The sequence below is a fragment of the Diadema antillarum genome, unplaced genomic scaffold (assembly GCF_040938485.1).
Source record: "Diadema antillarum isolate AM-2024a unplaced genomic scaffold, OU_Dant_1.0 scf00000071, whole genome shotgun sequence".
NCBI lineage: Eukaryota > Metazoa > Echinodermata > Echinoidea > Diadematoida > Diadematidae > Diadema > Diadema antillarum.
The window spans coordinates 11105540-11131941 of NW_027270960.1; the positions used below are offsets into that span (position 1 = coordinate 11105540).

A 26402-nucleotide genomic window follows, 5' to 3' on the forward strand; every position below is an offset into this window, starting at 1 on the left:
ATCACTTTTTCCAGCCGCTGTATCCCTTTCCTTTTGACTATATTCTCCTCAATCCTTTTCTTTGTTCTCTTCGCCATTTCCCTGCATTGGTTTGTTTGTTTTTTGCTTCTATCTTCTCTCCTCTTTGCCGTTTATATAATCATGTAAGGAGAGTGAACTCTAGTGCGTTTTTGTAACGTCGAATTCAGTTTAATGTGTCGTTTGTTACTAAATCTGTACGTGATGGGATACTTTTGAATATGGATATATAATTATTGTATAATATCCTACATATGTGTACATATATACATGTATATGAAAATAGAACATTATGTTTCATATCATATGCACATGTATAATAGTTGTGTTACAGCTCTTTGTAACTGGTGACGTAAAAAAGGGGCTTTGTACATGTTACAATACAGTGTTACACTGTTTGTGTGTATAAACACATACTATGTATATATATGTGTGTGTGTTTGTGTGTGTGTGTGTGTGTGTGTGTGTGTGTGTGTGTGTAAGCTTTCCCTCAATTATATATACATACTAAACTGACAAGGCATACTCTTTACTTCAAACCTCGTTTGTTTTGCACGGCAAGGAGTCACCACAGGGTGAGATGTTATATAGCTACCGCCAAGTGGCGCCATTTATTATTACCAAAGCCGCCACGCTTCGTATGGCGCCTTGCTCGACATGCTAGCACCAGTCACGATCAACAGGTATCCCCCTTTACACCACGCTCATCAAAGTACTTAGCACTGGCACGCATCGCATGTGCACGGTTGGGAAAAAAGTACTTTCACACGCAAATTGAGATGAGCTTGGCACCGCCGACCATGCGGCAGCCTACACTCTCACACGCTCCTCCTCAGAACCTTCACGCGGGGTACACCTCCACAGGGCTCAGTTGTCTCTTTTCCGCGTGGCAAGCAGAGCGCGAAGATGACTTGTATTATCAAGAGTATCATCTTGTGTAGTGGCCGTTCCGCTTCTTCGCGCACGCCATATCATATTTATACACACAACAGCATGGGGGGAGGTGAGCAGCTCGATGTGAGATGCTAATAATGTATTCCCCTCGCACGCGCGCTCAGTGTCCAAAAGATCTATATACATTGTACAATACTACTGTATTACACTGTAGTAGTATTCGAATGCAAAAAAAAAAAAAAATCGCTAATATTTCCGTATGGCTTGTTTTCGATGCAATGGATGTTTGTTTGTTTATTAGCTTATCCATCTGCCTGTTTGTGTGCGTGTTTGTGTTTGCTTTACTCTTGACTTTCATCTCGTAATGATAACTGACCGAATTAACCAGCATCTCATACAGATTTATCACAATACACATACAATATGTGCAATGATACACATATTTTCAGTTTGTGTGTTTGTTTGCTGGTTTGTTTGTTGTCATTTTCCATCCGACACGACGCTAGATGACCCATATTCACCTGCACTCGTTGATCTTTCACGGGGTCCAGTTGTGTGTATCTGCTTGAGGAAGACCACTTGACTGGGTCATGCAACCTTATTATGCATCGCATAAATCCAATTTCCTAAACTATACCTTAAAAAGATGTTTCCTCGCATAAAAAGCTAAAATCTAGGCATACGATGGTGGTAACTTTGATGGATGAAAGGCATTTCGCAAGTGACATCACACTCATGTGATGAAAAAGAAGTTTTTAAATGTGTGAATGTCTAACTTAGGACATGTCGATGTTCATGCGATAGTGCTTGTCCTAACGTTTTACCCAAGTCCGCTTAAATTTCATTCTTCAAGTGTTTTTTTTTTATTTGACAATGTCAATTAGATAATCAAGAATTATCTTATTTCGTTACAATGTCCTCATCCATCGCGATCAAGTGACTATTTCCTCCAATGCAAAACTATCCTCTCTATGCAGTCCATTGTGCCCTGCAGGTAACAAGAGCAGGATCATAGAGAAGATTTTTTGTTTGTTTAGTTGTTCTTCTTTTTGTTGGCTATCTTTTCCTTTCAAAAAAAGTCGAATTGATTACATTTCAGATACCAAGCGATATGTACTGATATCGAAAGGCACGAATCCATTGCCTATACGGCAGGGTGTAAAGCTACTCCGTAAAACGACCAACAACGTATGGATAGTCAGAAGTCAGCGGCAGTGGTAGTGGTGTTGGTGGTAGTGGTAGTAGTGTTGGGCGAAAGGGACCGGGCCTTTGCTGGACTGGTAGTGCCTTCAGCCGTGGTGGTGGAGCGGCAGTGGGTCTGTGCCTGGAGAAACACCCCAATCTCTCTCAGACGAGCGCATGAATCATTAATGACCCTATAAGCACCAGGTTTCACGGATCGCGCCAGCAGAATTAATTGGAAAATTTCAAGCTGAAAAATGATTTCACGCCTCCCTGCATACCCATCTTCCTCTCCCCTCGCCCCCTCCCCCTCCTCGGGAGAAATAAAAAAGTTGAGAGGGAGACAGTGGAAGAGATGGAGAGAAGAAGAAACTCTAAAGGAAAGATGGATAGGAGAAGGGAAGGATTAACATGAACAGGAGGAACACGAAATGAAATGACTCAAATCATAATTGGATGGTTGCGAGTTGAGCTGAAGACACCGAGAGGAGAAAGCACAGACCCTTGTCACGTAACATGCTGAAGCAAATATAGTACAAAAATACAGGTTGAAAATGCAGAGGGGGGGGGGGCAGGGGGAGAAGAGCACTCATAATGAAATACTTTCTCTGTAGTTCTCTTAATTAGAAAGATCGGCAAATCCAAAATTCATGAGAAACGCACAGAATACTGATCACATCGTCTGACGAGCCGGCTGCTCGTCCCGCACTTTATTTCAAAATAATTGTGAAAGAGAGAGATGGAAAAAGGAAGAGAGAGGGGAAGAAACAGACAGAAAGACAAACAAACAGAAACAGACGAGTATTAAGCAAGATATCGGCGAAGACTCGAGAGCACGCGACCAGCCTACATTATTTTGGCGGGTAAATTTATGATTGAGACGTATACATTCATGTAAACGAATCAGCTCCACTGTGGGGAGTTGGATTCTCGAGGACTTTTGTGCTGTTTACGTTAGATGCAATCGGGTTGTCTATGTGCGTACTATTAAAGTGAAGGGACGCGCGCGGGCAGAACCCCCTTCCGTTTACGGGCCCAAGTCGGGCGTGTGATGAGAGGACGGAGCGAGACATTAAAGAGGGCATCTTACACGTGTATTTACATTAGGCTTGTCCGCTAAGAGGCATCCACGGAGTGATAAGGACGAGGTATGTCCGAGAAGGAGACGTGGTTTGGGTTTGGGGCACGGCTGAGGAATGGATGAGAGAAGATAAAGAGAGACGGAGAAAGGAAGAAGGGGGAAGAGTTCCCGGAGAAGAGTTTCCAACTATCTCATAACGTTTATTACTATACATGATACTACCAAGGACATAACTATTTAACATCTTTCTGCTCTGTAATAAAAGGAAGATGGGGTGAACAGGAGGATATTGCCCCCCCCCCCCCCCGGCACTGCCGGGGGATGATATGTTACTGCATGATATGTTTTGTATACTTATATTCTATGTTGAAAATGAAAATAAATAAAATGAAACAAATGAAATGTAATGCAATGATATGTCTTTTGGAACTCATTGAAACAGGATTATAATGTCAAAACCTTCAACTCTTAGCTGCATTGTAGGTTTAATGTATTTTCTTCTTTACTGACACTTGACTGACGTCTGGTTCCATCTGGGACATTCAGTGGACGTTTTGCGCATTGTTTGTAATGAAGATCACTAAATCTCGTTTTGGGTCGCTCTATTAACTAAAGTTCATCGAAGTTTATAGCTTTATGTATTTGCAATAATGTGCATTTTACACGGCGTTTTCCTTGACTATAAGCAAGAAAAAGGGAAACCAGAGATGGGGACATAGGCGGCAACATCCATGTTTTAGACTTGGCAGGTGACAAGATGGAAAGAGAGAGGAGTGAAACCATGGCAACAGCAAGTTCGGGAGACCTGACGATGATGATGGTGAAGCTGGGACTGATGGATTGGTCTCATTGTAATGGTAGTGGTGTCGGTGTGTTACCAGTTTTGTTTGTGGTGTTTTTAGGAGTGTCGGTATAAAGATAGTAACAAGTTGTGTCGTGTGTGTCTTGAACCTATAGTGCTTAGGAAAAGTTTGGTTCCTTCTGGTGATTGTGCAGTGATCATATAGATATTAATCATCATTGGTGTTAAGGAGGTGGGAGTAGTAGCGGCGTGTATATCTGATCCGTATAAGCCAAGGGCGTTGAAAATACAAGAGTTAGAAAGTTACATCTCTATATACTGCTCTGTATAGATAAACCTAATACTGTCTGTTGCTGTCAGATTATCGGTGCAGGTAACGCTGCGTCATGATGGGCACATGGGCAAGCCGCCATGATGGAATCGTGGGCATACCGTGGCGGTCTTGTGGCTGTCTGTCCGCTTTCTAGCGCACAGCTCGTGACGTATTGTGACGGCTATATACATCGGGGGTAGATTAGAATGGTTCTTAACGCATCTGTCATGACTGTGGATCTTTATAAAAGACCTTTATACATACACAACCCGTATAGAGCTTGCTCCGTCTATATTATGTTGATATCTTGTCAGTCGAGGGACTGCCTCCATCATTTCTCAATTTCCTCAATGATTGTTACATTGTCGATGTGGAGGACATTGTCCAAACGACTATTCAATAATGAAAGAAAAAAATCCACAGGTCTTAAGTTCTAAACTCAAAGCTACTTTACTTTTCTTTTCATCACGAAAATTGATGTCGAGCGCTCCGCTGCACATCGGGAGGATGGTGGTAGATTTGAGGTGGCAGGTACAAATGGACGCGATAATCTTGGCGTGAAATTCGTCGTCTTGATATTCCCTCCGAAATGCAGCACGGTGTACCCATCTCTCGCCTCATCGCCCCGCTCATCGACTCATCAAAAAGCGGCGATTAGCGGGCACTTCAGCCGTAATTGGGTGGTTTTTCCGCCACCCTGCACGCATCGTCGCCTATTTGCATAATATCCCAAGTTCCTAGCGCTGCGACGCGACGCACCCGTACCAGAGGGAACGGTGGATGGGAAACGGTATCTTTTTCTCTGCATATTGTATTTGTGTGTGACTTTGTGTGTGTGCATATGAGCATGCGTTCGCACGTGTGTTTTGGTGTGTGCATGAGTGTTTATGTTTGTTATTTTTGTTCTATCTTTCAAATAATTTGAATCTGAAAAAGAAAAAACAAGCGGTGATGGACAAAGCACATTGGCACAATGAGCACAGCAACGATCGAAACTTAGTACCAGCTTGTGACAGAAGCATACATTTCTCTTGGCTTGTAAGGAACAATTCAATACAAGATTTGTTGAATGAAGTCACAACTGTATGCTTTTTCTATAAAGGAGTTAATTGCAAAGGACCAAGTCAGTTTCTACTTTTACGGTAACAAAAAAAGAATAGCTGATAGGACTTCCACTGCTAGATAATATGGTGTAGAGCGGATTTATAGGGGCTCATTTTCGGTTGACGTGTTATCATGGGATTCATCCTCAGAAGACTATGCATTGCCCAAACCAGGCAGGTGATGAGACGATTCTCGTCTCTCATCTATCCTCCAACTGTCATTGCGGCTAGTTATAGTTGGTAATCCTTACTTTGGCTATGTCACAGATCAATCGATATTAAGTATTGTGTCGGTAAAATTTTAAACTTGTTTACATTTTGCTACTATCAAATATGGCTATAAAAGGTTACATACGAAATGTTCACCGACAAGCTGTTGGCATCTTTTGGTCCGACGTATAACGTCCTCATACGCTTAACTGGCTTTGCAAAATGGGAGTTGCGTTGGATGTAATGGGCTATACATCAACACGTTTCAACCTGATATCTAGTCTATAGGGAATAACGAATGACTAATCTTGACGTCTACGGACATTGACTCCAAACGGAACTAATATGTAAATACCCACTGAATGATTTTGAGGTAAGCAGCATAAACTGTAACTCTATACTTGTAGCGTGCTGTTTCTGTTATGAAACCATATACACATGTGGGCTTTTTTTAAATCATTTGTCTGAACAAAAATGCTACCACCAATTCTGTAATCATCATTATGTTTCCGAAGGACGTAAGCGATATGGTATCCGCAAAGATGAAAAAAAAATCAATGAACGCTGCGATAGTAGTAACTGAAACTCTCTTCCCGCGGGGCATCACTGTACAAGAGTTGTAGAATTGTTATTCCCATTCAGAATACACACAGCTAATACGATTAGGATGGTCCACTTGAATTCAGGAGTTATTTGAATTTGTATGTATAGGATCAGTCGCGTTTCTCTTTTTGCCAGCTTTCCTTTTTGTTGCTCTATGTCCTCCTTCTTATTTCTTGTCGTTCTTGTATACGCTGATGCAATGAACGCAATAAACAAAATACAGATTCTTTTGAACATTGTGCTGTATATATTTATTATTTTCTTCACTAGTTCAGTTTCCTTCTCTCTTTCTCATTCTTTTCCCCTCTATCTCGCTCCTTTATTACACTTTCTTGTGAATCTGTTTGTACGTGTGCGTATACTGCATTGCAGCTTGGCGCTATGGGTAGTTCCTGGCCGAGAACTTCTTCATAGGACAGTCACGGGGCATGGTGCTAAGCGACCTGTCGACTACGAAGATTTTGTATCTATTCATTTTTTTTTCTTGTTGCATGAAACCAGAAACTGGTAGGTCCAGATAAGCTGTGGGTATCTTTAAAGAAACTTATGATTACAAAAGAAGCACTTTTGGAGTTATGATTTTAAAGCCGCTAGTCTCAATTTAAATTGTACAGCCTCTCCAAACAGAGAAATTCATCGGTTTTATTTTGTGTTTGGATTTCTTTTATTGCTTTATTTGCTTGCGTGTTTGTTCGTTTGTTTGTACTATCACTTTATGTGTCTATTCTTCCACATTTCGTCAATACATAGGAATAATCACTATTCACTGTTTTTTTCATTTACTTATCCATTCATTTAGAGTGCATTGGATCCTTTTGTGCAGCCACATCCAATCAAAGATAACCCTGTATTCATCCATCTACCGCACTGCACATATACTACATGCCAGTTTTATTCCACGATAATTAGAAGATATTTACAAGGATCCTTCCCACGCACGGTTCTCATTCGCTCTAAATAGCCCGAGCACATGTCCCAGTTGATGCTCCTTATTACACGCCTCTTCAATTCTTCGGTTTTGCCCCTTAACCCCGAAGGGAATCGACTTCCGTCTCACCCAGCACGTCCACACTCGGGAGTCCGCTTTGAGAAACAACCCCCTTCCGTATATATCCTCCCCTTTTCCCTAGCCCGAGTCATGAGAAGCGGTACGTTTAATCAAGAATTGAGAATGGGAATAGATAGACTTCCCCCATTCACTTATCCTATTCCGATGCTGCATCGAGGACCCGGGACAGCGGAGCGAGCGTCCGCCCTCGCCGCATTCCCGACTAAACCCGCCCGGAGCGCATAATCGTCCGCCACGCCGTGACTGATTTCGCCGGATCGCAACGCGAGCCTTAATTCGCTTCTTCTCCTCGTTTGCATTGCACGAAGACGTCGAGGACGTCTTCCCTCGACGCTTCCCGCGATTCATCGCGGAGAACGACACATGCCCACAGGGGGTCCGATCTCGATTTTGTAATAATAACATCTCTCTCTTTCTCCACGGAGACTTCTCCCCAATGATGAATTTAAAGGTCCGTGTCAATGGCCTTTAGCCAGAGTAAAATTGAACGCGAAATGAATTTGCTCCGTTTATACGTGCATCGAATTGTCGCAGATATAAACGTAACGAAAGAGTTTACCATCGTACGAGAGCAGAATACTGATTAGCTTTGGCAAAAGCTCGCAAGTGACAAATCAACCAACCCTGAGTTCTTATTGATGTAAGATTGGAATATGCACGTTGTACTTTGGGGCCAAAAGTCAAGCAGAAACACTAGTATACGAAAAGGTGCCGACATTCAGCCGTCATGACATTACACCGACATTAATCTGATGTAAAATAATACATTTTACTCATTGAAAACAAAAATCTTGTGTCACTTGCTTCCTTTTGCCTCTAAACATAAAGCAATAGTTGCATGACGGGGCAGGGTACCAAAATAATGAAACAGGTGCATGCATTGAGCGGGACTGATACAAGCGTGATGCAGAGCGGTGTTCGGAGCAAATTATCTACGAACATTCGCTGCTAGTGTTATCTGATGCTATTCGGTTGAAAGCTACACTTCTTAAGCTTTGATGTGCCAGTGACTTTGGACAGTGTGTGCAAGACTATTGAGTTTTCTGTGCCAATTCGCAGTCAAAACACACAAAGGATTAAACAGAGCTTAGTCTTGTCAGGCGAGGCAATCTTTGAATAAAAGAAGAGAAAACTCTCTTGATTGTGATGATCTGAAGCATCTAGCCCAAACTCTTCTGGAGACTCGGTGTGGAGGCAATCAATGTGAAAGTCATTCTACTCCAGAAATGGCTTATCGAAATGAAGGGAACGAAAAGATGATATTCCCTGCGTAAAGGCAAAAAACAAACAAACAAACAAACAAACAAACAAACATATTATGTAAGTACATCAAACGTGATTGTATGTATGTTTGTGCGTTTGCGTGTGTGTGTGTGTGTGTGTTGCATTATGGGCATGATGGGTGAGACTGGAGAATGTTTAGTTAAGGGTATGTGTGGGTGTGTGTGTTTGTGTTTCATGGGGATGGGGGAGCGTCTATGTTAAGTAATTACGGGTTTCCTTTTTTTATTCCTATTTTTATTTGTTAATCCTAAGTGAACTTTATGTTTTATATTTTCATTTTTTAATGCTGTATTCGTGTTATGAATTTATACTGTACAAAATACAACTGTAATAATTGGCTGTGTTAAATTACACTGTTAAAATGCAATGAAATGAAATTATATTGTGGGATATGCAATTGTAAGTATTGGCTTTAAGATTGATTCGTTGTATCATTCGAAAGGAATTAAATAAAGGTTTTTAGAAAAAACAGGAAAGGAAAAAGATGTGATATCATTCTAAACCAACACAAGACTCTTTCGACAAGCATATTTAAGATAGCAAACAAAAAGCGACTAAGTAACATGACTGGAAAATGTAATGTGTCACAAAGCTGACAATGACTCTGAATTTTGTGATACAAGGAAAATAACAGGGGAAAGAAAAAAATAATGCGAATGTCAATTATAATCATTTCAGTGTCATTTCCAACGGGAGATGAGACGAGCCACGGAAAAAGATATATGACGCATCGTCAGCTGGCGAACGATACCACGTTTGTGTTTGGATTGGCTAAAATTAGGAGTTTTCATCCTTGGCGCCCAAATTGACCAGAAAATTGATGATTCCTGCATGCGCTGTAGGTGTCAATTTGGGCAGGGTGCTCCGACACTTTTGGATCTATCTTTGAATGACTTATGAGTGCAACAAATACACAACGCCATATTTGCGCTTGTTTTCGTCCCCTCGTTTGGCTCCAACATTGTCCATCATTACATCTCAATATATGTATTTTTGTCGCAAATTGGGAACCTCCCTTCTTTAAAATGTACTAGGAAAAAGACAAAATGATGAAACGGAAGTCAAGAGGAATGCTCAGCTAGGATTCTTCTCCGTAAATTTGTCCTTGAACGATGTGGATTCTGACAACGTGCTGAAATGAATGAATGCCCAAAAATATTTTGGAACAGCATCCATACACTAACTCTATCAGCCCTTTCACGCGGAGCTTTTGAGATTAAAGACGGTTTGATGTAAATGAGCGCGCCAATTTCATTTCAAGGTTGATGTATTCATTAAACTCATAGACATCATTTCCCCAACATACGTTGGGCTGGCGTACCGCACATCTCTGTATATTCACTCAACAATGTATTCTGAGAATTATTTGACATTAATGTAAGTGGTGGACGGGTGTCTGCGGCTTTGCTATCTTCTCTACGACTGTTATTCTAATCACACACTCACAACCACACCCACACATGAACACATACATACACACGTTTGAGAGTTTGTCGACAGACCCATTTATATTCAATTCGTTTCACGGTGCTCAGTTTCAACCGTTGATGATGATATTTTGCTGAAACATCGAAATATAATATCGAGAGCTGGGATATTATGAAATTTGATCTGCGTTCATTCTGTGGTACAACGAGTTCTCTCTCACGTCGCGTGGACGGACCGGAAATATCACTTTTGTATTCTTGGTTGATTAATTGAATATGAAATTTCAGTGAGAAAAAATCCTTCGCAGGACAGGAACGGCTGCTTAAAGGAAAACGACAGTACTCTTGAAGAACCTACGGACTCGTGAACTGAATAAAGATCAGTTGTATATAAAATTACGGAATAACGTTCACTTTCAAAACTGGTTCGATGTTCTTTAACTATCACTTAAACAATGTAAAATACCCTATATCGTGATACGGAGAAAAGATGCCTAAAATCCTCGTAGGAAACTTATGGAATATTCGGAAACATTCTGGATAACGACATTGCGCTTATCCAAAACGAGGCAATTAAAAACCTTATTACAATATCATCTCAGGCACTTGTGAAATGAAGGGCAATTAAATTTTGGCTTAGTCTATTAGTGATGTGAAACAAATAAAAAACAGCTAAACATCTCTCACATGGGAGAGAGAAAGAAGAGAGAAAATATAGTATATAGTATATATGTATATATAGAGAGAGACATATTTTATATATAATATATCATAATTTATATATTCTACATATCAAAGTATACAAAGAGAGAGGAGAGGAGAGGAAAAGAACGAGAGAAGAGAAGGTGAAAGAAACTAAGAGGAGAAAGGAGGAGATAAAAAGCAGTTCTGCTCACCATTGATGTAATTCCGATGGGCGACGTTCTGACTGGGACCCGAGTTCCTTTCCGGCGATCTCTCCATGACTTCGTGGTCGGCCTTGCAGAAGAGCCCGTCGTCCCGTAGCGCGAACTCGTCACCGGGAATCAGCTGCCTGCTACAAGCCACGCACCGAAAGCAGTCTATATGGTAGATCTTATTTCGCGCCCTCATCACGAAGTCGTTCTTGGTGAAGCCCTGCGCACACTTCGCACATTTAGTGCCAAACAACCTGTTGAAATCGAGTGTCAAATGTTTCATAATTCTCATGATTAATTTCCCATCTGTAAAGGCATTTTTTACTATTTGCAGATCATTTTTTTTATAGTTTTGAATGATTGTTAAATGTTTCTTAGGGGCAACATGTGTGGGCTTACAGGCCTACGGGCGATAGGAAATGTGTTTACTGTTGTGTGCCCTGATCCTCATGTTGTCTCCATTATTTCATTTGCATTTTGTGTAACATGTATCACAGTGTATCCCTTTGTAATGTTCATTTTTGTTTTTGTTTCTTGTTTGTGATGTTCATGGGTTGTATCCTATATTCTTTACCTGGTCGAATAAATAATAATGATAATGATAATAATAACAAAAATAATGAAACAAAAAACCCAACTTTCGTGCTTCAAAATACTTCTAAGATGAGAGTTAGGGATAGAACCAACCGATGCAAAAATTGTAATAATGTTAATCAATGGTAAGTATTGCTAAATATACAAAATGTGAACAATAGTTATAATAAAATTGTTTCGAGACTAAACCGTCTGCAGTTAGAGTTTATTGTGAAAAGCAGTGATATCTCCTTGTATTTTAGGCTTTAATGCAAAATTATCATATGTAGGACATTTTGTGATACAACAGACCTATACACATATGCATAAAATGTGATAACTCAAACATTTTTTTATACACTGCTCCCTACAGATGGTAAACAATACCTTTCATGAATAAATAAATGAATAAATAAATAAATAAATACATGAATAAATGAATAAATACATGAATGAATAAATAAATACATAAATAAATAAATAAATAAACATATTTGATACATATTATAATGTGTATAGATACATTTATTAGCATATATATAAAGGGAGAGATATGAGAGTAAGATTATGTATGAGAGTGAGAGATAGATTTCGAGATAGACATGTCGAGAGACCTTTGCAAGATATAATCCTTTATCTATGTGGCGGCGGGTGTTCTTTATTTATCGTCACTTCTTATTCTATTTCATTCTGTACGACATAGTTGACAAAGTGGCTTGGTTAATTTGGTGCTGGGCAGGCGACTACACTATTCTTGCCTGCGTTTGTGCTTTGTAAGCAATCGTGTGGAGCAAATTGATGTAAACTGAACTGAAGTGATCTGAGGCGTGATCATTTTCACCATCAATTAAAAGTTCTTAATCACACCGACGGAGACCACAATAAATTGTACGGCAAGGACCGAACAGAATTCGTTTTCCTCGCCCTCCAGACTAAACTCAAAGAGTTTTAGTCTGACTATTTGAGAAGACGAAGAGGACGTCAAATTAATTGGTGATGATTTTTTTTTTTTTGGGGGGGGGGTGAATGACTACGCATAGCTGGTTTCTTTTTACGTACGTGAATGGCAAACACCAAACCTTCTTTTCTAACATGAAAAACAACAAACAAACAAACAAACAAACAAACAAACAAACAAACAAACCAAGGGAAACAGAAGAAACTGAAACAGATGCTAGAAACATCTCATATTTAATGTATTGAGAGAGAGAGATAGAGAGAGAGGGGAGAGAGGAGAGAGAGAGAGACAAATACAGACACTGCGTTTCATATATGACAGGCTGTTGTATATACATCTTTACAATGGCGGGAATGAAAAATGATCTCATTTTGCATTTCTCTCCCATCTTATAATTTATGTCATTCTTGTGCACACAGGTGTGCCAGCTTCATTGAAGAAAGGACACAGACATAAAATGTAGTTCTAAGCCGATTTGCGGATTCGTTGAAACATCAATAGAAGCGTCCCTCAACATATCGAATGTCATACGTTATTCAATTACCAGAAAGCTAATTTGCTTTCGTTCAATGACACAAACCATGTTATTAAAAGCTTTGAATAACGTCACTTACAAAATGAAAATGGAAGGTTTTTTATTAATATCTTCACTCTGTGCACTCTTTTGTTGTTATTGTCTTCGGTTATTTCTTGTTTAGATCATACTACCTAGATGATGATACATTCTACTATCGACAACTGTCGTACTTTTAGTTTTGAGCAAAAGAATGGGAATTCTTAGGACCTAACATTTATAAAAGTCTGGGGATATGAGACTACAGGGTTTGGATGAATACACATAGGTGAGTTAATTAGTACGGTCTTCGCATTGTCAGGTAGGTGCGAGATGAGTTCCGCGGACGATTGCGTACTATCGGGCGTAATTACACTGACGTGCATTGAAATCAACCAGCGGATATCCACTTATCACCTTGGTAATGAGGGGGTAAGCCATGTTCTCGGCCAAGCCTGGGACTCCCTCAAGCCGATGGATGAGATTGAGGGGAGAAAAAAAAGAAGAAGAACTGGAAAAAAAAAGAGAGGAAAGGGTGAAATGAAAGAGGTAAATTGAGGAGGTGTTGCTATCAGCATTGTATGAGATCATCGCATTTCTTTCTTTCACTGCGCTTTAGTCTTTGTGTGCACAGATGATATGTGCGCGCGGAGTTTAATTTTCCGTCGTCTGCTCGCGTTCTCGCGGCCTGGCCAGGCGACGATTTGTTCGTGTGTATTTAGCGGGTAAAACGGGATGTCGGGTGCTCCCGAGGTGTTCCACCAGGGCTAATCAATCCATCTCGGCGGGATAAAACGCGGAGAAACGAAGAAAGGGGAAGACGATGTGAGGGAGAAAAAAAGAAAGTGAAAAGAGGGGAAATCAAATGAATTGTTTTCACGCCTGGTTCTCCTGTCTAAGGTCTGAGGAAAATCTGGTCAACATTGGCATTCATGCCTATTCTTCTCTTCTTCTACTTTCTGTCAAATCATAGGGGCTTTCTATCTTTTCGCCCCCTCTTTTTGTGGCTCGAAATCTGCGTGACTTATCGCAGACTTCGCAGGTAATACCGCAAGCCCGTGCTTCAGTCACGAACTCACTCCTCTCGTAGTATCCCCCGCACGCAAAGGACTCCGTGTATCAATGGATCCAGCGAGGTTCAAATCCCTCGCTCTCGGGACTCTGGCCCGCTCGTCTTTCACGCCAATTCGGCTAAACAAATACTCGAGCTATTTATGCACATAGCGACGGCCCGTGTTGGGGCTTCACTTTTTTAGGTCAGCGATGTGTCCCACTAGTTCATGTCTTTTTCCCGATCGAAATGGGAAGGGTTCACCGTAGACGTCTTGATCAGATCGTTACATTCGCTTGCTCCGCTATTCAGAGGAGAATCTTTTCACATCTCTGCGAGAAAAAAAAAAATCAAAACAAAACCCGGAGTTTGTGAGAAAGAATGGTCGACCTTCTGTCGTCAGAGGTCAGGGGTCAACCAATTTGAGCTAGAGGAGAATGGCATTATAGTCATCTTTCTAACGAGCACGTGACTGATAGCATTCGACGTGTTCGTAGGACTGGTTGAAGCACACGCCCAATGCACACAATTTCTGACATTTTGATAAAAGGTCACGCGCTTTCATATTTTTCATTATATTATTGAGTTCCAATGTTTCTGCGTTAGCGTGAGTACTAAAGAGATGAAAATGACGCACCTGAATAGCAAATAGAGACATTTTCGACCAAACAAGACTGGCACACTATTGTTCTGTTGTCGATCGCTACAGTGAGGGAATGGTAATGAGTTACGTTGGGTCCATTAAGCCGCACAGGACCACTCTTCCGAAACACTGTTGGCATTTCTTGTAATACAATTACTATACTAGAGATAATTACAGACTTAAAGAATGTATGACCCTTTAATTTAGAAGAGCTGGGAAGCACGGAGTAATTCTCATTATCATATCTTTCATTTGCTAAATGAGCATGATATCATAACGGCACGATGAAAGACCAATGTGTGTAACTCTGGTATAATTGGCAATACATTTGAAATGTTGATGTAATGCGTTTCTGTACCTTCGTTATTAGAGCTATAAAATAACGACAAGGTGTAGGACGTCGAAGCTGAGTCAAAGGAAATTGAATTCAGAGACCTATGTTTTCTTCTTTTTGGGGGTGGGTGGCGGAACGTCTTGGGTGACGTGATAATGATAATTATTGTGATGAGATTATCAAAATGGCGATCGTGATGCTGATGCTGATGATGGCGATGGTAATGATGATGATGGTGGTGAAAACAATAATGGTGACGATGATAATGATATTGATGATAGTGGTGATGGTGGTGGTGTTAGTCATGGTGATGATGGTGATTGTGGTGATGATGATGATGATGATGATAATGATAATGGTGATGGTGATGGTGATGATGATGGTGATGATGATGGTGATGATGATGGTGATGATGATGATGGTGGTGGTGATGATGATATTGATGGTGATGATGACAGTGGTGATGATGGTGATGGTGATGATGGTGGTGATATCATAATTGTGAAAATCGGGCTTACAATGTTGATGATGAGTTTGATATTACAATTTGATAACTCAAGCTTTATATGAACTAATAAAAAGACAATGATATCCACAAATGACCAGTATCATACATCTTTGATACCATTCAAATTCGTTTAAGAAAAGTTTGTAGTTGCCATGAGAACCAAGAGAAGTGATCACCCGCTCCAAACTTCTCAATGGCATTGTTCACTGTGGTTTTGTAGAATTAAAGGGACAAGTCAGTATTTCCGCGGTATGTCAAAATGACAACTTGGGAATAAGAAAGTGACGAAGAATGAGAAGGGGGATAGGCTTAAGTTAATAGCGTATTAGACCAACATTAGAACGATTCGTTCAAAATTTGTTAAAGACAAAGTCCAACGCTCTATAGTTCATCTGTTTCACTCGTTACGATTCTGGCGTTTTTTAATCAGTTTATTTCGTGGTTGGAATTGTGTTATGCAAGGAACGTTATATTAATTTTAAATCCAAGTTCAGCCTCCCATGCTTTTTATTCAGTTAAACTTTATCAAATGATTACTCTGTTATGTCAAGCGAAGTTTCCTTTTATACAAGCTTTAAAGATTTGACACTCCCCTCTTTTTTTTTTCTTCATCGTCATGACCATGAACATTGTTGTATCTTACAGAGGAGAAGCATCGCACTGTGAATGGGAACGAATTGGAGACGAATTGAATGGAAGACATCCATCACGTAAGCAGACGAGCAGATGGGATGATTAGTAGGTGAGATGTGGAGGAGGGAAAAAATACAGAGTGTAACCATGGCAACAGAGAGTGCTAAAATGTTCCATGTACTGATACTCTTGGTGAACATAATACATGAAAACCAAACAGGCAAGATTGGCTTTGTTTTTTTGTCTGCAACCGAAATTGACAGTATTTGTTTTTAAATAATGATAATGTCAACGAAAATACAAATTTAAATGTCATTAATGGCGTAAGTTATAACAATGTTATTGCACGAGAGTAATATTTTCCTTCATTTTTTTTTTTTGCCATTCGGAGAGCTCAGGCGACATGTTTCGCAGATATCACACTCATCATGCCGATTTTCTTTCAAACCGTTTTATGATACAGACGATAAAGAATGGGAAACGCGTAATAATAATCATTGTTTAATCAGATGTTATTGTAAACCGAGCGCAGTTGTGAATATTTATATCCAAAAACGGACTGCACAATCAGTTGACTGGTTTGATCTCCACTGTATTTGGTCTTCATCTCTGCTGACGTTGGTTCCCCCAGCTTTCTGTCCGATAATTTCGCATAAACCAAAGCCCTGCCCAGTAGGCAGACACACACACATAAAAATCTCTTGCGAGTGTATTTCATTATGTAATTACCCTTTCACCAAATCAATTTTCAAGTACAAACAAGGATCCTGCGATTTGTTTCACCTTGACTTTTTCGCTGTTGGTGGAAATTCATCAATGTTTAATCCCGATAATCAAATTAACAAACCGTCATTTCATTTTCTGCCAGCGCTTGGACGAATTGTGAGCTTTACAACGGATTGCTTTGGTATTGCGATTTTGCACGGGAATTGCGTAATTTCTGAAATAAGGGGAAAAAAAAGCATACCAACAAAACTTGGAGCTATTTGGTGAATTGGTGAAGATTCCCTGTGTTCTGTTAAAATACACAGCAAATCGTCTCTATTTGGTATTTCTTGCAACGGTATTCAATTTCACATGGGATTCAATAATACGTAAATTTCATTACACAGCGAGGTCAGATTGTGGTAAGAATTTTTCATGAGAAAACAGCGTCATGTGAATGACAGTTATAAAGGGTCGATCCCGTGTTATGTTGCATTCCTGCACTGTAATGTATTGATAACAACATGACCACCGTGGATGTATGTTTATTGACCTTGAGCTTGCAGAATACATAAAACGAAGGATATTCACACTGTGCGGTCCAAAACTTTAGGATACATCGTATCTAGATTTGTAATGATACGAAGAGTTTGCCTTTTTGGTATAGGTCTTGACGTATCAATTATCTGCCTTGCGAGTCGATATTTTTTTTTCGTAAATCCTCTAAGATGTTATTTCCTCAGACGAATTTCTGCGCGAGACTTGTCTGTGATAATGGTTAGGTACGGGGATGCTTCCGAATCGGCCGCTCATTGTATACAAAAGCAGCCAGTCAAATCAAACCTCCTTTTGTGTGGTAACCTCTCGCAAAATTGCGGGAGAACGGCCTTCCTTCTACACTCACATACAGGTATTCTTCAAGATGTACATCCAAAATGCCATAGTCGCAGCTCTGAGTCAGTGGAATGATATGCAAGAACATGGAAGAGTGTGTGTGTGTGTGTGTGTGTGTGTTTGTGTGTGTTTGCCAATGTGTGTATTGCCTTGCAGGTGGGGGGGGGGGGGTGGTGATTAAGAGCGAGAAAAGGAGAGAGAGAGGGGGGGGGGGTTGAATGAAGAGAAAGGGAGACAGGGAGAGTGGCGTACAATAGTGCACGCCAGGGTGATATAAAGCGGTCGTGAGCCCTTTGAGAAGCTTGCTGGCCACAGAAATCGGAGCGAAGCGCAGCCACTTGAATCGCCTCCAAAGAAACCGAATACAGCTCGCCCCGAGACGAAGCAAAGAACTGCCCCTTTATCACAGGGTAAGGAGGTGTTCGAGTGACCGTATTCACAACCTGAACGCGCAGTGTTTATGAGAGAATAAACAGGAATGGAGCACTCTCTCCTCAAAACGTGGTGTCTTCCACCATAGTATTGTGTATGCTTTCAGGTACTCTGACATATTTTGATGCTTTCTTCTCTCTCACTGGTCAATCAGCGTCACATGCTGTTTGCATTGCTGATGAACAGGAAATATCTTTGACTGCTTTCAAATGAAATCACTCTATTTTATAGGCCTATATTACTTTGCAAAGGTTACGAAGAGGGTATATAGATCTAACTATTAAATCTTAGCTTGCCAAGGTTGCAATTTTGCAACCTATGCTGTTCACGAATTCTATAGGGCAGCAATTTTTCTGGCATTTAAAGAGTTAATCATCAGACCTTATCATGGTTATGATCCAAAGGCTCGAACCACACTCCCCCCCCCCCCCCCCCAACGTAGATAATTAATTCTTGGTCACAACTAGTGATTATGGTGAGGTTAAGAAAAATGTAATTTCGGGGAGATACAATTTCTCATATAACCTTTAAGTCTGTCGTCTGTATTATATAGAGTTCAATGTATAGGAGAATCATATATAGAGAACTGATTTTAGCTTCAGTGATAATCCACGTTAGACGTTGTAATTTGTCCTCATGGTCGTAATACTGTTGCAAAAGATATATCGAGAAATCTAACAATAATTGATTATGTCGTTGGCATCCAGGACGACTTAAAAATGTATGCAAGTCGAAAATGAAAGGGGCACTTCTAAAATTCTGTCATCTCTTCACCAGTTTGATATGCAAACTAAAATTAGATATAACCCATCATTCGACTAAATTATGTCTATAAGATGAAATTCAGTGGAAATTCGGAGCCTCACAAAAGGGAACACCCTATACACCTTCAGACGTAGCACGCGATTACGCACACCTGTTTCATCAAGGTAGATACGGCAATGAGAGAGATACGCGCAGTGAGAATGCTAAACTCAATCACAGTAGGATGTTGTATAGTTTGTTGTAGATAGTGCTGGGTAAAAGAAAAATTGGGGGGGGGGGGGAGAGAAGACAGAAGAGAGAAGAGGAGTGTGAGACTTAGCAAGAGCAGACGATCTTACTGTTTTTAAGAATAATTCCCCCCATGAACTGCGATATCCAATATTGTCTTCCACGCAAGTCGGGTCGCCGCAGTTCGGGCCGAGCCCCTGAGCGTCCGACGTGTTTTCACTTTCTACCCATGGTCGTATTTTGCCAACTGTCACTGTCCGTCCAACGTGACAGGGGCCTCGCGCCCGTTTAGCCCGGGGAATAGCGGCGGAGCTATTACACGACTGGCGGTGTAGACGGTACACATCTGTTCGATTTTCAGTGCAGTATAGCCCTTCTTTCTTTACCTCTATTCCCTTCACCTTCTGTTTTTTTCCTCCTCTTAATTTATCCTCTGCCCCGTATAACGTGCTCTTCTAGTCATATGCATGCGAAAGCGCCATACATAACGTACAGGAGTTCGCTTCGTGGGCCGCCGTATAGCGGCTAATGAACAGCGGCAATGCTGGGCCTGCCAGCACGCCTAATTTGGTCGTGCAGTATTATGATGATAAATCAATGGTGCAATCTGTCGGACGAGGAACAACAGATATCTAGATTTGGGTGGGAGGGATGGGGGAGGGGGGGGGGGAGATCGAGAGAAAGGGAGGGGTATGAGTCAAGGGTAGAGACAATGCGCGGGGCGTATAATTATCATATTTAGTTCTATAATGGGAGCCCCTCCCCCTTCTTGCCCAATGTCAATGCTAAACAAGAAGCGTCAAATTATCTGACTGGGGAGGGGTGGGGAGGGATAACTATGTTTGAGAACGTATTGAGGGACATACCTGCACCACATACTTAGCCATTGTGTGTTTTCGTTAGCCTAGCATTTAAAAACGTTCGCTAATAATGAAGCATAATCATCCGTATAGTTTCTCCAGTAGATAGAAAAGTCTTGACTACACACAGCTTTTTCTTTCCGGCAGTGTTTTATTGCATAACCCTTTAGAGTGTCGTCCAAATAAAAAAATTTACTTCCTATATATAATAAACTGAAAGCAATGATGATGGATTGAATAACCTGATAAAAATAAAAATCCACGTCATCCAGAGTTTAGCTCTTTTAATTCCTATGTGATGCAAGATGACATTGTCATTTTTGAATTACCGCGAAACAACGTTAAAATATTTATACGAATTCATTCTCTTAAAATGTATTTAAATTCAATCGAAATCAAATGGCTAAAGGAACAGGGGAAAACAACGTAAATGTCAACCCATAGCATTCACTTTTCAACTTTTTTCTATCCCTTTCCAAGCGAGATAATAATCGTTGAAGAGACATGCTAGTATCTATGATTGATTGTCCATATAGCCTGTCACATTTCGTAGGTGGATTGTGGATCGTCGAGTGCTCGAAATAAAACAATTGACCCGCTTTCAGAGTAAACATATACCTCACACATACTGGTGATTTCGCCCTCTCGAAATTACACCAGTCGTCTTGAGTAGGTGCCACACTATATATGGAGATAGTCGTAATCGATACACAAACAACCTGCAATCATTACCCTGCGTTTACGAGCGATTTCCCTCTATAATCTGTAACGGGACAGTTCGTCAAGAAAATCATTTTTGTATGGTGTATGCCAACGACGTATTTCATTTATGTAATTTGATGGCTTTAGGAAACGTTATCCATGGATGTAATAGACTCTACCTCTCGCGTTTGGACGCGAAGATGGTGAATTAAAAAGATTGTTTTATTTTAAGCATTCCCAGCCTCCGCTACTATCCGTAATTATGAATTCTATGAATTTGTGGTCGTTAATGTCGAATGCGACGGCTTAGTACATGAAAATGAAGTAATACAATTTTGAATATTCCATGATTTATTCCATTATAATTTGCCTGATGCATGAAAGCCGTAACTTGCAATAAGATCAGTCCACATGGCAACAACCAATCAGCTTCAAGGATTTCTACACTGTTGCCATAGTAGCCGCTAAAGTCCCCAATACATGGAAGTAGGTCTCGTGTATGGAGTGCCTAATCACCTGCTATTCGCACCAAGATTAAAATGCTAATTTCCTCGTGCGAAAACAAAATCACATCGTGAACATAAATCGATTAGCAGATGTTGTACGGGTTACAAATTGAGTGATATGCTATATATGTTTGTTGAAACCTCTCAGCACACAAGGACTTCAATCATGTCACTCTTTTCAACAGAAGAAAAGGTATATAGTTTGGTCGAGTAATTTCTTTGCACGAGCAAATCTCTTGATAATTAAAGAAAGAAATATATGTATGGTAACAAGAATCATCGAACAACGGTCTGCTATGGGTGGCGGTTATCGGGGAAGTAATCAAAACTAAAATAAAAAGAAATCAAAATCTTACTAAGATTATAGACCTCTCACTTGGCAACGAATTCGCCAGCTGACATTCAATAAAGTTTGCTTTCTGATCTTGCTTCCACAGCTAAACCCTAGATGACAGTCAAAATCAAAACTGTAAGATCAGAATATTTCACCCACTTTACCTCATCGATATAAGATCTTATATTGATATCTGAAGTAATAAAATACCATCCTTGGTATCCAAGCGGACATGTCACTATCATGAATACTTTATACTTAGAAGAACTCAACGCAGATTGATGATACATTTCGCGGAATGAGACACTTTATTCAGTAGACACTGGTAGAAGTTATTTGGTATAGTGGAGGAGAGGGTGGCCAAAACCATCGCATTTTGAGGAAGTGGACTCAAGATTGGACGTGGTTTTTTTTTTCAAGGCTGGTTCCTAATATCTTTCAAAGTTTAAAACTTAATTCGCATAGAGTAGAGTAAGGTATCATCGTCCCTTTTAGTTTTGACGAGCTTTTCATTGTGTCTCAGAAAGCTTGATTAAGGTTTGATGTAAAAGATATTTTGGAATCAAATACCCCTTCTATAGCAGACAACTGAGAGTACGTGTTAACTGCGGTTGACGGATTGATCGTTTGTTTGATTGATTGATAGACAGATTGATTGCTAATAGTTTATCGAAAAAAAAAGCAAAATAGTAGCCCAAAAGGCTAAATTATAATATTTTCCATAGTTATGTTATCTCAGGCAGTGATAGGCGAAAGAGTCTAAATTGAACGCTCATCGTAAGGTCAATGAGAAAATGATTAATCACGATCCAAATGTATCATCCATTATGGATGTAAAAGGAACGATTGGATATAATCATCATTCATTACCAATTATCTGCTGTACAACTTTAGCGAGATTGTGAAGTGTGTTTCCAAGGCTCGGTTTCTCGGATCGTAACCAAAACTCCACAACATTACACACATGCAGTAGTCATTTGAGTAGTACGTAATTATCTCAGTCATTTCTGTGCAAGTGGTATACATCCCAAGTGTGACCACAGATAGTGCATGGACGCAAAACTCATTGAGATCGGTGGGGACGTCTGCTATTCAAATGTAAATGACTGGACAGGCCATATGCGGAGGAAGGAGTAACGTTGAAAAACTTCGTAACGAGAACGAAGTTTGTCTGATTTTTGCATTACAACACTTGTTTTATATGAAGCGTGCTCTCGATGTTCTAAAATGAAATAACTCTAGATCTACATTGTTTTTAATCTGTTTAGTGGGGAAGGGTGAGGGAATGGAAGGGAATTTCTCAATGAAACTCAATATCTTGTCGTGGAGGGCAAGTGGGTAGAGACGAGAATACCAGCAGTACTCACCTGAGATAATCGCGTTTACAGTACGGCTTTCCGTCCCGCACGAAGCACGTACACGTCTCGTCCAGGTACGTGCCACAGTCGGCGCACTTTAGGCAGGCGGCGTGCCACTCGAGGTCGGGCGCCACCCGCAGGATGTACTGATCCTGTATGCTCCCACCGCAGCCGACGCACAGGGAGGCTCGCCGCTTACACGTAACTGTCAGCGATATTTTAGACGTAGACGTGTGTGTTAATTAACAAACCTTTTTGACGCATGCCACGATATTATGGTATATACCTAGGCTTTTAGTGCTAAGACATGGTATATTTTCACGGACGTCTTTTATGCTACATGAGCGCGATGTCCATGATTATATATGACGCATATTCGTAATGGTATTCCACTTTACAGGATAAACCAATTTAGCTGTGTGGTCACACAAAACACTTACAATATCGTTTGTATGCTGTTTACAAATAGTTGCGTAATAGTGTTATTTCTTTTGTGAGAAATATGAAATGTGGGCAGCTTTTCTTCAAAGATTGTTTTTTTTTTCGACTGCTCACCACCAACATTAACAATGACTAGGTCACTGACACAGTCACAACAACTTATACAATGATTACTACCTCAGTAATTCAAAGCTCTAGTATTCTTTTTATCATTGTTCGTCACAAGTCTTGAAGGAAAAGCAATCAACCATATTATAAACTTCTGGTACAAGGCTTTAGGTATCGAACAGTAATGCAAGAAAATTAGGTATCATTACCTTCAAAAAATACTCACTCAAAAAGTCAATCCTCTTTCCAAAAAAAAAAAGAGATTTACTAAAATAACTCTGAAAATTGAGACAATTGTTGAAATGATGAGGCGCTTCGTTATTCATTACGTTATTTGTTGTAAACTTAGGGAGCGATAAGTTTATGAAAGTTTCTCAATTTCACGTAAGTGTACACTATGAACATTAAACATATAAGTAAGAGACTGGTGTAATTGCTTAATAATATTGTGCAACATAGTGGTCAAGGTATCACGAATACAGTACTGATTCATATCTATCTAAAAGATTTATGTTCAGAATGAAGTGTGAGTATGACATCAAAAGTGGGTGATATAACTTACGTTTGGTGATTTCTTCCATCATCTTAGCGGCTTGGAATGAAAAATAAATATCTCCTTAGATCCACGAACACAAAACGTGATTTGGCTCCTGATTCCAAACAGAACGGAGGGGGAGGGGCAGAGCGACGAGATACCAGCACCGACTGGGGGCAAAATATTACCCCTGTCTCCTCCGACCAGTCAAGAACTCTAGGGAGTGGTCCGCTAGATGTCCAGTCGTCCAGTGAGCAACTTGACTAACTTCGATATAGAGAAGAAGTTACGATGAGATAATCATCGGGAAGAAGTGATCGACATGGACTCTTGTTCTATCCCCTTTCCCTTAAGAGTGGAGGGATGGTTTCCGTGAAGTGAAGTGAAGTGGTACCACTCTGATACCAGCCCACAAATTGCTGGTAGTCGGGAGATGCTATCCACCACTTTCGTTAGATCCAGAGGGAGGACAGACTCATGAGGAGTGGTGGTGCAAAGGAGGAGGAGTGAGATGGTGTGAGAGTGGAGTGTGTGGCAAGCAAGATAACTGCCGCTTCTCCAACGCGAGACTCAGGTGGTTTTGTGTACCCTGCCCGACCGGCATCTGTCGGCCTACTCAACCCTCAAGCAGCCCCCTCGAAAGTGACAGCAGGCGAGCACGGGCCTCGACGTTTTCTTGCTTTTCCGCCGCAAAACACATACACAACAAGCTCATCGGGCCAGACAATATACACACATTCCGCATCAATACGGCCACGACGCTATGTAGAGAGCAGCGCTGGACAATCCGGAGCGCTGTTGGAAGGCGGATGGAAGCGAGGAGGGGGGTCGGTCTATACTCACTGGCAGTATGCTACATCTCTCGTACGTCGCGCGCGCCCAGTGAAAGCTCACCCACACACCTACGGCGCAGAAGGGGAAGAAAATTGACTGGCAAACTGACAGTGAAAGAAAAAACCCCTGCGCGATTTCGCGTCCTTATTGGACGATTTCTCCGGCACGTGACCTGGCGATGGTTTCTCGTTGGTAGCTTCTTCGTCCCTTGATGTGTATGTCGTTCGTGGATCTCGCTTTTAAGTTATCCACTGCCCAGAGGCACCCAATCCACACAGCTCGTTTTCATGGAAAATTTTTCGAAGAAAAACCTTGTTCTCAGATCCGAAAGTGAGGTCCTCACGCTGTCCAGGTTGGTCTTTTTAGAATTCAATTATTTGAAAATATGCCCTGTTCAAAATACTACAACCTTGTCATCCCTCATAAACGGTTACATGATAGTAAAATACTCAATTCCAAATGATGAGCTTGCAGAGCGGATTATTCATAATCGAGCACAAAATGGGAATGAACAGAAAAGCAGACGGTTCACTTTATTCAAGACGCACAATCTAAATACTTCACAATACACAATCTAACCAAAAGCAAGAGAACAATGTAATTACATCACGAAGAAAACAGGTCCAGATAGATGGAGAAGTTTGTGTTTATTTGTAGTTTACGAGGTTTTATTGATTAGGGTAAGAATTTGAGACCAAGAGGTTACCAGTCCGTCTCTTTCTCAACGGTATGACACAGGCACATCGCTCCAACCACAAGTCTATCTCTGAAAGAAAACAAATTCACACCCCTCAATCACACCCTATTGAAGGGTGATTGTAGGCCCGTTATAAGATCCGATAATTGGCCTCATGCCCGCTAATCTCATTCTAACGAGAAAGCGTCGTCTTCGAAGTGATCCACAATCTTATTTTAAATTTCTCATCTATTTCAATCAAGTCTGCGAAGCATGTCTAGTTGTTGGTTCCCAGTTGTGACCGTACTATAAAAGATATCGCAAGGACGCGTTTGTTATACGAGGCGCTGGACAGCATTGTATACTCTTCTTGTTTCTTTTTTCGTTAAATCAAATCCCCCAATTTATGAGCCTTCGTCATTCAGTGGGACAAAACGTCGTTCTCCTTTTGGATTTATTGCTTTTGAACTGCACGGTCTTCTTTTCAAAGTCGTATACCAGCTATATGGGTGGTTCTCCTCTCTCCCCTCTCTCTCTCTCTCTTCATGTATCTACCCGATACCAACTTTTTGAATAGTTACAGAGATATGAAATTTATCATTAATTAATAATAGCATGACATCTCCTTCTGAGACAGAATAGTGAGGAGGACTTTGCTTTTTTATTTTGCTGAAAATGAGGAACACAAAATGGACACCATGAACCAATATTCATGACTGTTATCTGGAAATAGAAGGTTTCAACTCGAACAGGGTACACGTGTTTAATTTAGTATCAAATCATAGCTATAAGAAATTGACTGACAATTGAGTAGTATAAGCAATACATTAAACACATAATGACAGCAAAAAAAAGACGACTATCTCTCTATTTATTTTCTATGTCATAG

General features: G+C 40.6%; 1 protein-coding gene across 1 annotated transcript in view; it reads right to left on the reverse strand.

Annotated features, from left to right (window-relative positions):
* LOC139716929 (insulin gene enhancer protein ISL-1-like) overlaps positions 1-24114 on the reverse strand; it is a 72218-nt gene extending 48104 nt beyond the window's left edge. The window contains exons 1-3 of the mRNA XM_071628454.1: positions 24031-24114; positions 22929-23124; positions 10883-11136 (exon numbers count right to left, since the gene is read on the reverse strand). Coding sequence (XP_071484555.1) covers positions 10883-11136; positions 22929-23124; positions 24031-24052 — 472 coding nt within the window. The 5' untranslated portion in view covers positions 24053-24114. The remainder of the gene's footprint in view (positions 1-10882; positions 11137-22928; positions 23125-24030) is intronic.
* Between the last annotated feature and the right edge of the window lie 2288 nt (positions 24115-26402).